Here is a 15,987-nt window from a genome sequence, read left to right on the forward strand (position 1 = left end):
CGAGCGAAATGATGACGTTACAGTTAAATGACTCAATGATCCATCAGCCAAGGTGTATATGTGCGGTTGTTTATGTTGTTTATAGCAAAGAGTGTGCATGTGTGTGTGACAGTGTGGCTCTCTCACAATTGAAGATGTGACATTTTTAATTAGGGTATGCTGTGTGCATTTATACAAACGAAAGAAAAGTGTTGTGGGTGACATCTGAGCTGAGGGAGATCTGGTTGAGTAGAGCTGTAAAAAATTTTCCTCTCCAGAAAGCCTGGCTGCCCAATTTCTGGAACACATAAGTTAACTTATTATGTTTTTGTGGATGGAAACTGAAAAAGTACTAAACAGTGAGCAACTCAGGGCACAAAGTAAAACAACTCACTTTCAGGTACAAGAAAAATGCTGTGTATGTGTCCTAAGAGTTATATAAATATAAATCCTCATGATGCCCATGATAGCCTGCCATAACCAAGACACCAAGACACAAAAAAAATGAACCTAGGGACACCAGAGGTCAAGTTGGGACTGCTGCCTGGAGCAGGCGACACTCAGAGACTGCCTAAAATGGTATACATACACACACTCATATTAATCAGTTACTCAGTTAAATGCTTGAAAGCAGTGTGACAGGCTTGTGCTAGTAGCTACAGAGTTACACTGGAGTTTATTAAGGTCAACAGACTCACTTGGGCCAATATCAGCTGACACTTTGTGTATTCTGCCTGTTGTGGATGAGTAGGTGGGTCTCCCTGGAGTGTTTGACATGATGCTGACAGGCAAGAACATCAGGGCTGATAAAGCTAAGAAGAAGGGCCTGGTACACCAGCTTGTGTACCCTCTGGGTATGTGGCATTTCTTCACATAAGAAAGACAGTTTTCTGCTGTAATCTTCTGGGAGAGGCTTAAAGGGAATTAAACTCATTAAAGAAGCCCCCACTAAGGATATGGTGTTGTGTCATAGTCTGCAGCCTGCGGAGGAGAGGACTATTGATCCATGGGTCACACCAGTTGCATAGAAAGAGTTTTGAATTATGAGCATCGTGTGGAATGTGAGGGAAAAATAAAACCTCAAGGATCTGATTACCACAACTGCTTTGTGCAGCCATAGCTTCGTGAGACTTAACACACTGCAGCTGTCAATGCGAGCGTTCATAGGTATCATAATCTCTGGTGTCTGCGCGAAGAAAATACACAAAAAAACTGATTATAATGTACCAAAAAATGACGAAGAGAATCATCAGCAGATATTTAATCTTTCTTCAGTTTTAGTATAAACCACTGGTAGTAGTCTATATCCAAGGGTTATTGCATACACTAATGCAGACAGTAATTAGCGAAAAGCTAATTCTGCATACTTAGCGTTATACATAATTTTACTCATTGCTAAAACAAAAGCAAAAGACGTCCACATAGGAGTCAAGACTTTGAAACTGCATGTTCACATCATCTGTGTTTAATGGTACGTTCTGACTGGTCAATTTTGGCATTCTGTGGTCAGTTATTTCTTAAGAACATAAAATTAATTAAAACAAAAAAATGCATTGTCTTAGTTGTATGGATAAACTTAATGGTGCTGATGTTACTGATGCTGCTGATACAGCCCCTGGATTAACATCACTATCTTTACATTACTCTTATCTACAAACCTGTAATTAGAGGACCAGTGTGGAGGATTTAGTGGCATCTAGTGGTGAGTTTGCAGACTGCAGCCTTACCAAATATGTAGGAGAATGTACGGTACAATGGCTTATACTTTGATGTTGGTTGAAGCGTTAGGTTTATTTTTGGCTTACGTAGAAACATTCTGCGCAACAAATGATTTTACACTGAATTCTGTACACCATTTAAAGATCCTTAAATCCTTACACAGTGGTCCTTTAAACAGGTCATAAACAGAGTTAATAGAGCAGAAAGCCATTTAAAACACCAACAATTTAAGTCCTGCTGGCCATTTTGTAGCTCTTTATATACTAGTATATATTCTTATTTTCATTTCATAAACTATGGGGATTTCTTATTACTCAATGAAATTACATTTTTATGTTCACATTATTTTTGCTTTTCTCTCAGTCTGTTAACTCATATTTTAGACTTGGATGTGGAATGTAGTAAAAAAAAAATCGCTGTGTGAATATATTACAAAGTGCGATTACATTTATTATTATGCATTACTGAATCAAGCAGATCTGAACAAGCAATCTGAGGTACATTTTGAGAACTCTATTTCTGAGGCAGTTGAAAATTCTGAAAACTCTAGACACAAGGACATTCCTAAAGGAAATGTTAATAAAATAAACAGTGCCCAAAGCACAAAATGCCTGGATACAGAATACTGTATGCTCAACTCAGTGAATCATGAATCAGTACCTCAGCCTCAGTAATCACTGAGTGCTAATATTTCTCATCTCTTCATTTTCATACAGTACCTTTTGCAGTTTTCTTTTTTTCTAGCTCCTATCTCCAAAAATTCATTCGTGCCAATGGTGTGCACACAGCCCTGTGCAGCAGACAGGTTCAGTGGTACAACTGTTACTGCTGTAACTTATGTGTCATATAGGTCAACAATAGTGGCTGTCAATTCCTTATGCTGGAACTTATTGAACACAGTATCTAAAACCTGCAGAAATTGTCAAAATAGATTTGATGTAAAATTGATTGAAACTGTTTCCCTCATGTCAGATTTCATGTTGCATAAGGGCCATATGCGCTCACAGTGTTTAAGACATGTGCAGCATTCCCCATAGACAAACTAAAAGAGAGCATTTTCCTCATGTAGCTCTCTACCATAGCCATTTGTTAGTAAACTAGTTCCAGTCTGTGATTCAGACAGGAAATACAGTCAGTGTGTGTTTCAGAGTCCTGGAGCCAGTCAAATGTCAGTTCTTCATATTGACCACAGTGTGGCGTTGTTTCCTTCGTTTTCAGTCAGGGGGGCTCAGCAGCCAGTTTGTCACAGTGGAAGGCACATTCAAGAAGGCTCAGCAGCCAACAGGCACATCATTAGGACGGAGCGTTAGATTTTGGGCCTCCATCCCTGTATAAATTGTGTGATCTTGGTCACATGGAGTCGGCTTAAATGGAAGTCATGTGACAGGATGTCTTCAGTCAGTTGCACCAGAAGGCTGCCATCGATTCGCTCCCTCTGGAACACAGCCACGGCTGCTTCTGATAGGCCAATAAATCGCAGGCAGGCTGACACCTCCTCCAACGACAGCGCAGACAGATCAGCAGGAGGCCGCCAGGTGGGGTCAGGGGATGAAGATAACCCCTCAGTGACCCCTGTAGATGTCCCACCACCTTCTGCACCTCTGGAAGAATCTGTAGTGGGGCTTGCTGTAAGTTCAGGTGAGGGGCAAGGGGACTGGCGGTTGAAGGGGTTTAATGCACCAAAGGGAGCAAATCGGCTCTGTGGGGGTGGTGGTCTGAGCCGAGGCCCAGAGGAAGTGAAGGACTCGACCCATGGTTCTGCCCATGTGGCCTGTGCAGGCTGAGGATTGGCCGTGTTGTCTGCAGGGATGACAGAGACTGGCTCAGGACTAGTGGGGTTTGGAGCCGGGCAGTCCCCCCAGGAGCAGGGGTAACAGTAGAGGGTGGCATCTGGAGAGGGTGAACAGCTGGGGCAGAACAAGAAAGACACATATTTTGTGATCATATGACTTGATAATCAGCAGATGAAGTGCCCTCACCTGGCACCACTCCAATAATGTCTTATGTGCTTTAAACAGCAGAATGTAAAAGCAGTTCAGTTTGAGCCAGAACCTTCTTCTTCTTGTATACTTTGAAAGGCCATAAATATAATCTAAAGATTGAGTGGCTGTGAATCTTGAGTAAAAACAAGCTATCCTGTACCTGTCCTGCAGTCCAGAGGAGTAAAAGGAGAGGTTTGGTCTTGCAGAAGTCGAGGATTTGGGGAAGCGAGGTGGAACCGGAGGGCTGGGAGCTGGACTGGAAATGGAGCCTCCTTTAGAGCAGCGAGGGGGAACTGGAGGGGCAATCAAGTAACGACACTCCTCTCTCACCTAGACGCACACACGCACATGCATAATAACAACCCACACAACAGCAAAAAGAAAGTTAAGTCCTAAAACTTGACTTCTCAGGAGGATTGATGTGAGAGCATGCTTGGTAAATGTCAAAGCTAGTGACCTTTACACATCAAACAAACTCCCTCACACACACACAGTATCTTGTCAAGCTAAATATCAGGGAATTAGAACACTATGTGTGACAGGGTATAATCCAGTTGTACAGCACCACCCACACAAACTTGTTGTGCTGCCTAACGCTGAAAAAAAGTTAATTAGACAAAACAAAGGCCTGATAATGTGACCCTTAAAAGCACAACACACACTCATGATAACTAAAGAGCCTAATAGTGAACCAGCATGTGAGCAGCTCTGCAGCAAAAACCTTGTTTTTAACCTGACACATAACAACTTCTTCACCTATATTATTTCATTTTTACATAAGAATACTGTTCACCTTAAAGCTGAACTAAAGAGAAGCATGTAAGATGTAAGATCCATGTAAGATGTTAAGTAAGCTTTGACAGTACACATACAACCGTGAGCTTACTTACAATGAAAACTAATCCAACAAAAATGTAATATTATGCATCACTTTAGTAGTATAGTAAATGTAGATGTAACATCTGAGAGTGTATTCCACACATCTCACGTTAAAACGTACAAAGACAAAAAACCCTTTCTATCACAACAGAGATGATACAACCACACAGTAACAATGCAGCATTGTCTGGCAATTCAAAATGATTAACCTGCTGGAGCATGTATGTATAGTAGTATTTAAACATTAACACAGTAAAGGTGACGAATGACATATTTGCATTTAAGCATTTACTTACTACCAGTACTTAGATTAAAAAGCCTTTTCTTGTTAAGAAAGAACCCTGTTCTTCTCCTACCTCATCCCTTTTTTATTATGTTTCCTGTGTCTGTGTGAATCACCATGAGACCCTATTTTGGAAAAATATGTACAAATACGATGTTTGTCAATTTGAAAGAAAAATATTGTTTAAAGTCAACATTTTGTCATTTATATATTAATACCATTTACTGTAAATTTGTGTGAAACCAAATGATCTGGCCCATTTTCACCAACAGCAATGTGGCCATAGTCTAAGTACATTCAGCCTCAGGTTTCAGATTAATAGAAAACAATACACTGAAGAGGTGAAAAGTATATTATATGTAAACATATGTTATATAAGAACTAGAACATATTTTAATGTCACATAAACAACAAACTGCAAATTACACCAGATATCACAGGAGAACATTCCTACTAGATTTAAAGCTCCTAGAAAAAAGTATAGTGATAGCTTTTGTAATCTAGATCTTTTGCTTTGTGGTGTCTTTCATTATGAAATAAAACAAACTAATCCGGCCAATCTTAAAACAAAGACTCTATCAGTATTGCACCTACATACCCTGGGGAATAAGCTGGCTTTGTGCTATTTATTGAATTATTGTGTGGATGTTTCCTGTTCACTGTTTCCGGTAGGGCTGGTCACTGGCCACAAGGGACATTGCGACATGCCAGCATGCATGTATGTATGTATTCGTGTGTGGTAAGCACAGGGGCGGTGTCTGCAAGCTTTTCCAGGAAGTCAGTATGTGGGAGTGTGTCAGTAAGTTTTAAAAGCTCTAACATATGAATAATTCAAGCAAAGCATCCTGACTTTCAACAGCCGGATGCTATTGTGAACAGATCAGGAGGATGATAGACAGAAGGACAAAGAGAAGGACAGGAGGCGAGGACTGAAACTCACAGCATCAGATTTTGGAGGTACAGGCGGTGGGGTAGACACTCTAGCCACCACGGTACCAAGAGACCCGTCCAATGAGGAAGACGAATGGAAGGATATAAGGTTTGGCTCCTTTCCCAAGCTCTCTGCATTCTGATTGGTCCAGAGTTCCTCATAAGGGATTTCCTCACTGGTCCTCAATTCAGCGTCAGTCCACTCAGGAGTCACATACTCCCTCTCCTCACCTGGTCCGTCCCCAAGCCGCTCTCCAAGAGAATCCCTGCAGCGCTGTGACATGCTGTCTGATACCCCACCAATGTACCCGCACATCGAAAGGCGCTGCAGTGCCGGGGCCAACGAATCCTGACCTGAAACACACATGTGAGAGCGCCGCGGGCTCACACACTCCTCTGTCATACACTCCAACTCTGGCCGGGTCTCTCTAACAGCACGAGAGTATGCGTCCGGATCAAATGCATGCCGCAGCAGAAGACTCTCCAGTGCTGCTGTATGGACAGAGGCCTCAGCCACATTAAACCGGGGCATGCAACGGAGCAACAAAAAATGGGAGGGAGACACTTCCTGTCGGCGAAGTACCATACAGAGCACCACCGTCTTGCTTACAATGTTGAGCAGCTTATAGCGGTGGCCCTCTCTTACCGCATGGCGGTCATAGGGGTTCCGTGGTGGCCGTGATGGCACGGACACGTTAACAGGGAGGCGGACTCTTTCAATAATACTGCGTACCGTGTGCTCCCCTCCCAACATGCCTTGCTCCAGGGGGGAGCGAGTGCAAAAACGCCCACGGCAGCCAAAGGGCAGGCTGACACTCTGATTGGTGCGATGGTTCATGCAGACCAAGCAAGGAGTTTTACCTAAAGGGACAGAGACAGCAAGAGTGTCAGTCCGGTCATACATACAGCAGAGTGCTTTACAGAGTTTACCTCCTAATTTCTAGGTGTAGTAAATTGCTTTTTCTGTAGGTTACTCATGCAGACACAGATAACAAACTGCAAGCCCACCAAATATTGTCCTGAGTATCTTCAGTATTGCCAGCAATTTCACTAATTTTCTTTCCTTTGGCATTACTTACTTCTAGGAGTCTTTCCTAGGCGTCTCAGGAGTGCGCTCAGTCCTGTCTTTTCCTTTGATGGCGTGGCACAGAGAAGCTCCGCCTTCCCCATGAGTGACAGCTCATCTCCAGCTTGCAGAGTAAAGCTGTAAGGCTCACTGTCCTCACTGAACTCACCAGAAACCACCTGCAGTGCACACATGCATACATGGATGTGATATTTAATCATAGGCAAGATACAGTACAGGTGGAGAGTTTGAATGATGCTAACCTTGACGCTAAACGTGATCGTCTCCATAACAAAGACCCGGTCGGGGAAGACTCCAGCAACTTCCTCCACGCTTGAGAAATACTGGACTGGATCCCTAACGTCCCGGTCTTCATCCAACAATTTGAACTTACCTACAGAGAGGATGAAGGTCAAAAGAAGGATTGGATAAAATGTATGGATATAGATGCCCAGAGGGAAGATGAATGTAGAGTGGCAAGAAAAGAGTGCAGAAGGAAAACTAGTTAGGAAAAAGGGAAGAAGAGTAGGAAGTAAGCGAAACCAAAAAATTTGCTATTGTTATGCTTGTCTTTTCATCTGTCTAACTATAAAAGCAAATATACATTGCAGTAGTCACTGTTTGGACGAGAAGGATACAAAGACACCTCACTGACCTATGACCTGGCACCAGTTCTCGGCCAATTGACAGCCGACGGTGTTGGCATGGCAACCAATAAAGGACCCCTATTCTCACTCAGAGCAGAGACACATCACCATGGAGACACTCACACATGCACAACTCTCTCTCTCCTTTGCTCATCTACCCCTCTGTCTGTAAATCTTTCACATTGCTGGTGTTTAAACTGTATTTTGTTATTTAAGCCACCAATTACATGCTCCAAATCAGCCTTTTTAACAGAAGGGTTCTCACAGTTAACCTGTATTCCTATCTACCCTTAATTGGATTGAGTTTAAATGACTATAACGCTTAGAGGATCCTCCTTTTTCTCACAGAGTCAAAGTGTTTGTAAGGGAAAGGGAGATGAGAAAGTTTTTTTGTCTGGGAGGCAGAGCAGAATACCAAACTGCACTATCCTCTATGCCAGCTCCTCCCTCCTCTCCGTCTCTCCCCCCCCACCTTCCAATTCAAACAGAGCCCCCAGGATAAGAAGCTTCCACCCACCAAACAATACCAGCAACTTCTCAACACAACCCACCGCATCCCATCCCCCCCAAAAAAGTGACAGACTGAGCAGGGGTTTGACATAAAGGCTTACCACCACACTAAACAAACTCCAGCTCAATCCTGGAAACTCTTATACGTAAGAGGATTATTTAGTTAGAAGTCACAAAAATAGAGAACAGAACAGAGATGTAACAGTGAATCGACAAGCTACTGTTACTCTATACGCTGAGGTTTTTAAAGGCCTACTACTTCCACACAGCAAAGGTGGCTGTGGCGCCACTTGATTCCCTGGAACTCATTCATGACAAGGGGTCATTCAGATGTTCTGTTCTCTGCACTTCTGTCATCCCAGCCTCACACCGATAGACAGAGGAGGCTACAGACAGACAGAACGGATAGGAGGAGCAAGGCATCCTGTTGTCCATCCCCAGGGTAAACCTATATTGCTCTCATCCTAAGCTTATTTAGACTTCCTGTATGAAGTCATCACACAGACATTAGCTCATCACTGACAATGGCTTTACAATTAAAAACAACTTGTCATATTTAAAGAGTCACAAAGATAATACTGAAAGTGGAAATACATTTAAACTGTCTTTATTTTACTGCTACTGGAATGCATCATTAACTAAAGATCTGGGTGTTACAATACAATGTAATCTGGTACATGTAGGCATTGCAATTGCTGCTGTTTGAAGGGAATTTAGAAAAGAATTAACACATCTGAACTGACTGGACAGCCCTTAACTCATACTGTATTCTTTTGGAAGGTGCAACCAATTCTCTCATTGGGTTCATTATATTTTGGCCACATGTACATTAACATTAAACTTACATCATGTTAAATACTATTGTAATATTTCTGAAACAAGCTCCCTGCAGTTTATAATGAATCCTCTCTTATAATCTATTGAGAGCCAGCATTTGAGAAATGTGACAGTTTAGGACGGCCAACTAAAACTTCTGACTTGCCGGAAATGTGTCTGGGTGTCTAATGGCAAAATTGCAATTAATTAAAGACTGAGACCCTTGTATAACTGCACATTAAACATAGCCTGGCCAGCCATCCTAATTCTTTTTTATTCTATAAATACAATTAGTCTGGTGTCTGCGGGTTCAAGTTTCAGGGGTACTACCAACAGATGTGGTATAAACTGCCCATAAAGGTAAACCAATAAATTGCATAAAGCCCACACAATATTTAGATAAACTGTTCTGAGTGAGACAGGGTGTCTACAGAGTGGCTGTGAAGACACATTTCACATAGAGAAGCATAGTGAATGCATGCTACATTAAACAGCAACCAATGTGACAAGATCTAAAAATTAGTCTGAGAAAGAGAATTCTAAATTGAAACTTCACTTAATTTTGTGCTAGTAGGAGTTTAAGCCACATTTACTGTTACATTTATGATTTGACTAGTTAATCACTTTGCAATACTGGCTGTAATTTGCTTCCATTGTAAAATGCTAAAAAGTCTAAAATGACCTCACATACCCCCCTCCTGACCAAATGTTCTTTCATTCTTCCTAAAAGGAGCCTGAGAGGCGGCAGTAGTGTGCGGTGACATCAGCGCCTCATCCAAGGAAGCATCGGAGAGCAGGCATTAAGATCCAGTTACACAGGGAATAATGCGACTGGACTAAGAGTCAGAACAATGGGATTGTGGGGATGAGCTCCGGTGAGGTCATACCGACTAGACTCATTCAGCAGGAAGACGGTAAGTAGTCAATGGACAAGCGGAGTCAGGGAAGGTCACATGGTAGCTGTCTGGAAGCGTAAATGTAGGTAAAGGTGGTGAAGGCTAGGGTGTTATTTTTGTGAATAGATTTAAGGCCTCAAGCTGAATGAATGTGCTTCACAGTGCAGATTGATGACAAGCAACCCAGGAGGCCATTACATTCTTGGGAAATGTACCCACACACACACACACACACACACACGTGTATATATATATACAGTGAGGTCAAAAGGTATTTCATCACCCTGTCATTTTGCAAGTTCTCCTAATTAGAAATCATGGAGGGGTCTAGAATTTTCAGCATTTCCTCTGAGAGAGAGAGAGAATCTAAAAATAAAAATCCAGAAATCACATTGTTTGATTTTTCAACAATTTATTCGTGAATTGCTGTGTCAAATAAGTATTTGATCACTTGAGTCAAAACATTTTAATATTTGGTACAGCCTTTGTTAACAATTACAGAGGTCAAAAGGTTCCCGTAGTTTTTCACTGGGTTTGCACACGGCCCACTCCTCCATACAGATCTTCTCTAGATCTGTCAGGTTTCTGGGCTGTCACTGAGCAACATGGAGTTTTAGCTCCCTCCAAAGATTTTCTATTGGATTTAGGTCTGGAGACTGGCAGGCCACTCCAGAACCTTGATATGCTTCTTACAGAGCCACTCCTTAGTTTTCCTGGCTGTGTGCTTTGGGTCATTGTCATGTTGGAAGACCCAGCCTCAACCCATCTTCAATGCTCTGACTGAGGGAAGGAGGTTGTTCCCTAAAATCTTCCAATACATGGCCCCGTTCATCCTCTCTTTAATACAGTGCAGTCGCCCTCTGCCATGTGCAGAAAAACACCCCCAGAGCATGATGCTACCACCCCCATGCTTCACAGTAGGGATGGTGTTCTTGGGATGGTACTCATCATTCTTCTTCCTCCAAACATGGCGAATGGAGTTAAGACTAAAATGTTCTATTTTGGTCTCATCTGACCACAGGACTTTCTCCCATGATTCCTCTGGATCATCCAGATGGTCCCTGGCAAACTTCAGACGGGCCTGGACATTGGCTGACTTAAGCAGGGGAACCTTCAGTGCCATGCATGATTTCAAACCATGACGTCTTAGTGTATTACTGATAGTAGCCTTGGTGGTCCCAGCTCTCTTCATAGCATTGACCAGCTCCTCCCGTCTAGTTCCTCACCATTCTTAGCATCATTGAGACCCCACGAGGAGAGATCTTCCATGGGGCCCCAGTCCGAGGGACATTGACACAGTCATGTTTAGCTTCTTCCATTTTCTGACAATTGCTTCAACAGTTGTTCTTTTTTCACCGAGCTGCTTGGCAATTGCCCTGCAGCCCTTTCCAGCTCGGTGAGGGTCTACAATTTAGACCCTTGTGTCTTTTGACAGCTCTCTGGTTTTGCCCATGTTGCTACTTAGACTTTGGCTGATTGTGGGGTGCACAGGTGTCTTTGTGACAGCTAACGTCCTCAAACAGGTGCTAATAATTTAGAATCATGAGCAGAGTGTAGCTGGACTATTTAAAAGCAAAATATCAGGTCTTTGAGGGTCAGAAATCTGGCTGATCAGCAGGTGATCAAACACTTATTTGACAGAGTAATTCACAAATAAATTGTTAAAAAATCATACAAAGTGATTTGCGGATTTTTATTTTTAGATTCTCTCTCTCACAGCGGAAAAGCACCTATGCTGAAATTTCTAGACTCCTCCATGATTTCTAAGTAGAAGACCTTGCAAAATCACAGAGTGCTCAAATACTTAATGACCTCACTGTATTTATTGTGCACAATTTTGATGTATTCTTTTGAAGGTAATGGCTACACACTATAGGAAACTATAACAAACACAGGAAACAGGGTCATAAGGTACGAGGGAGTGTACCCACCCTAACTTAACCTGCTCATCAGGATCATGCTCACTGAGTACTCAAACTTTCTGTAGCATGGAACAAGCTTTGGCTTCACAGCACTTTCTAGCCATTAAGTGGCCTACTGCTTATATAGTGGTTCATTCTTGCTGGCATGTTCATTCTGTCTCTGAATGTAAACTATTCATAATGAAAGGGGGCAGCAGGGTGCTGCTGTGAACTGCCTGTGGTGCTCCCAGTATCTTACAGAACACAAGTGGCATATAAGTAGTGTAATTCTCCACACATCACTAAGTAACAGCAGCAGGAAAACACTCCTACTGAGCCTATTCTCATCAATCCAGATTAACACCTTGACTATGACTGTGATTGTTGTAAATGCTCGCTTTCTGGATGATATAATATATAATATAAAATATAACTTTATCGCAACAAATCCCACTTTCCACTGCTCAACAGAGTCTGAGAACATTGTCGCATTACTTCTCAAAGTCTACTATTGTTTTACGTTGGCTACTCTATAACGAACACAAAATCCCCCTCCAAAAATAGAATGAGTGGAAAACGTTGACCATTTTATAAAAATATGCATTTATTTTACTCCATGAGGAAAAAATATTTATTATTTTCATTGTGTGAACAAATTGTCGGCCGACGGCAACTTTTGTCCATGTGTAGAAATAGTGTGTGTGTATGCAGTGTGTGCATGCTCACCCTGATACTGCAGAGGAATGTCAATCTTGGGTCCAATTACGTAGTGTCCCTCTTCTAAGCTGTGGGCTGTCACTGTGGTCCACTGACGGCAGGAGTGTAACAGCACCACATCCTCCTCTGACAGACCCTCCACACATTCACCTGCAATAGACATACACACATTTGTTCTTAGGTCACATGGAAAACTGTCTCACACACACAGTGTTCATAATTACCATCATCAGTGACAGTTCACCACCTCTAACCTGCTCATCAGGACCCCACTACAACTGGCATCCTACTGTTAAACAGGCCCCATACACACACACAGCTTTCCCAGGAGCATGGTAGCACAAGGGCATCGATTTCTGCTGATAGCACAGTGGTACAATTCAATCGCACACACACACACACACACACACACACACACACACACACACACACACACACACGGCTGTTACTCCAAAGCCTCTGAGTCTAACAATCATGTTGATGGATGGCTGGATATAAACACAGGACTGAGGGGAACAAGTTTAGCTCACTGTCACTGTAGGTGGGGCAGTAAACTTGTAAAGTATGGCATGTAAATAGTCAGGTTACCTAAACTATAATGTGTGACATTTTATAATGTATAAAATACTGTGTTCCTTTGTGTAGCCACCATGTTAACTATTTATTTAAAGAAGCAGTCATCAGCATTTATACCATAGCCCATCAGGGAAGTCCCTGACACAGTGAATTACATCAATACATACACAGAGCTCAACCTCTCCATTAATATTAACACTGTTGTTGTTTGTTGATGTGACTATAAAAAGGTTAACGAAAACTCACTTGCTGTCATTTATGTCCTGTTGTAAATAACTAACTACCATCTGGGTTGGCTGGCTGTGCAAACAAGGAGGCACCTGTGGGGTGACTACAGTGCAGTTAATAAACACCCACACGCGCACACTCTGGCTATATATACAATGCACACGCGCGCCGCCAGAAGTAAGGTGCGTAATTTTCCGGGACCATGATGACAGGGCTTGGGTGCGCGCTTTTGTCCAGAAAAAAAAGAAAGTAGGAGTTTCTTCCTCCTCGCCGCTGCTCCTTAGTATTCACCACATTCACCGACAGATTACAGAATTTGCATATGAAAAGAATTAAACAGCACTTCAGCAGCACAACAGACACTTTGTGGCTTTCCGGGCCTCGTTGGACTGGAACAACTTTGGCCATGACACTCATCGCCCGTTCCCAAAGTTAAGACTGCAAAATCTGGCGAGGCCGGGGATCACGCTGGCATCAATACATGTATGAAGTAAATACAAACGACAACAAAGATGTTACAGTATGACTTCCATATGCATGTCACTCGGCTGGTTGTGAAGTAGTAAAGTCAGTGACAGGGTATGAATACAGCAGCTGCATCAAGGCACCCAGATTAAAAAAAAATAAATAAAACGGAAGTAATGACATATGCTTCAAAATAAGAGCACATTGGTTTGTATGCCTAATAAAATGATGTAATTCTATTAAGTATATTTGACTATTGTCTGTATAGGCAATATATAGCCATATACAGATTCAGCACTTGTTACCAAATCAAAGCTGGTAACAACATCTAATTAATAGCAGACTATCAATAAACATGATTTAAAATGAACTCATAGTTCAAATACACATAATGGCTGTTTGATACTATCCAATTAAAAAAGACCAACTTTATTTAATATATTTGGCTAACACACTATGTTTTGCTTAGAGGACATTGAAAGCTATGAAATATTTGAAACTATTCATTCTTAAGTATGAAAGTATTTTGACTAGTTTATTTAAAAGTAGATTTATTTTGAAAGTTATAACCGGAAGCGGCCATTTTCACTACCCGGCTTGACACAGTTAAAATCCTCCTAAGATTCTTCTGCAGTTTTCTGTACATGTTCTTACAAACTTGTCTTTTTACACTCACACAATTTCGTGCCAACGCACGTTGTATCTAAAAATATAACCTTTTTTCTTATTCTCCATACGTAGCGTTTGGTGTTATTTATCATCACTTGAATCAGCGGTTTGAAGCCGCGGAGGAGCGTCAGTTAGCTAACTAACAATAGTTGTTAAAGTGCACGACACGGCGGAGAAAAATGGCAGTGTCGTGAGTCAAGGTAGCTGTGAAAAACTTGTGCGTCTCTTACCGTGTGCCAGGCGAACCAGGGTAGGCAGACGGAACTTGCTGACCACCGCGTCCAACGGCAGCGCCAAGGGGCTCCAAGTGATCTCCGACAGGCTCGCCGACAACTTCTCCATCCTCCCGGGTCATCACGGTACCGGAGATAATGGTGGTGATGGCGAAGATGCTGGTTGTGGTGTTAGTGGAGATGTTAACGATGAAGTGGAGCACGGTGAGGGTGACGGCGGCGAAATAATGGCAAAGAGTTTCGCCATGTTTGAATGTAGGAGAGAGGGGAGCGTAGTCACACAGTCGGTGCGTGCGAGCGGAGGGAGGGAGCGCGAGCCCTCTCCGTTCACTCTCCCTGTCCGTCAGTCTGTCAGTCGGTCGGTCGGTCCTCCAGCACCCACACAAGTCAACCTGAGAGCAGGTCACACTATGTTTCACATCCCTGGAGACATTTTGCATATAATACCCATCACTGTAGGGACAGATCCCAAAATCTAAATGTCAGAAAAAGGCCTACTCTGTCTGTATATTAACTCCATTATATCCCATACCAACAGTAAAGGTAGACTAAATAACAGATCAGGCCATCTGCAGCACAACCTGATGACAAAATTACCGTCGAGTTAAAGTCAGATCAGGGGTACATAACAAAATGCCAAGTGATTTTGTGTAGGAGAAAAAACAAAAAGATGAGTTTAATGCAGAAATGTAAATTATATCAAATTTGTCTTTGTTTCAGGCAACAATCTATCAGAGTTCACCTTCTCTGGCTTCTCAAAATGATTAAAACAAAGCAGTCTGAGAAGAAAAAATGTCCAGAATGTTGTCACTTCTGCATGGAAGATGATGTGAGGGGCTCTGGGAGACATTGCCTCATCATCAGGGGCTTTAAGCTAGAAGGTAGGAACCAACACAGAGATTATTTTCTACCTAATTAGTATTTTTGAATGTGATAATTTCAGCATATTTCAAGATGTTATGGAGCAACAATGTTTATAAGACAAAATGTTTTCTGTGTATTTGTAAGCATAAAAGTGGATTGGAACAGGGAGCAACAATGAAAGACACTCGGACCAGATATTTATTTAATGATTTAGCATTATGGTTGAACAAATTCAACTCATCCCTCCCACCAAAAGCAATCAGGTCATCTCAGTCCCAAGAGAGCAACTTGCCAAAGAGACTACTATGACATTATTTTGAGACACATTTATAAGAATGGAGTCACCAAAAGCCTGTTTTTGTATGGATTTTATGTTTGGGTTTGTTAGACAACATACCCCGTTATGTGAGAATTGTGTACATTGAAATTATTTCTATACTAATACCACACCTTTTCTCCTGACTGAATTAGTCTTATCATCAGTAGACGTAGGGACCACTCCTCACAGCATTAAATTTGCGGCCCCAGGCAGGACTCCGGTCAACTCGCTGCGTACACTGAACCAATCTGTACACAGAAACCTATTCATTTGTTATTGATTTTTGTCAACAAATCAGTTGTGTTGTT

The 15,987-nt window shown here is 42.2% G+C and overlaps 1 protein-coding gene across 1 annotated transcript; it reads right to left on the reverse strand.

Moving 5' to 3' along the window:
* Positions 1 to 1,428: 1,428 nt before the first annotated feature.
* On the reverse strand, positions 1,429 to 14,757 carry gareml (GRB2 associated, regulator of MAPK1-like). Its single transcript, XM_028396670.1, has 7 exons — positions 14,494 to 14,757; positions 12,335 to 12,475; positions 7,102 to 7,232; positions 6,852 to 7,017; positions 5,783 to 6,633; positions 3,841 to 4,010; positions 1,429 to 3,605 (listed from the first exon to the last, which is right to left on the reverse strand). The coding sequence occupies exons 1-7, from the start codon at positions 14,603 to 14,605 to the stop codon at positions 3,005 to 3,007; spliced, it is 2,172 nt and encodes a 723-aa protein (XP_028252471.1). The 5' UTR covers positions 14,606 to 14,757; the 3' UTR covers positions 1,429 to 3,004.
* Between the last annotated feature and the right edge of the window lie 1,230 nt (positions 14,758 to 15,987).

The sequence above is a fragment of the Parambassis ranga genome, chromosome 24, assembly GCF_900634625.1.
Source record: "Parambassis ranga chromosome 24, fParRan2.1, whole genome shotgun sequence".
Taxonomy (NCBI): domain Eukaryota; kingdom Metazoa; phylum Chordata; class Actinopteri; family Ambassidae; genus Parambassis; species Parambassis ranga.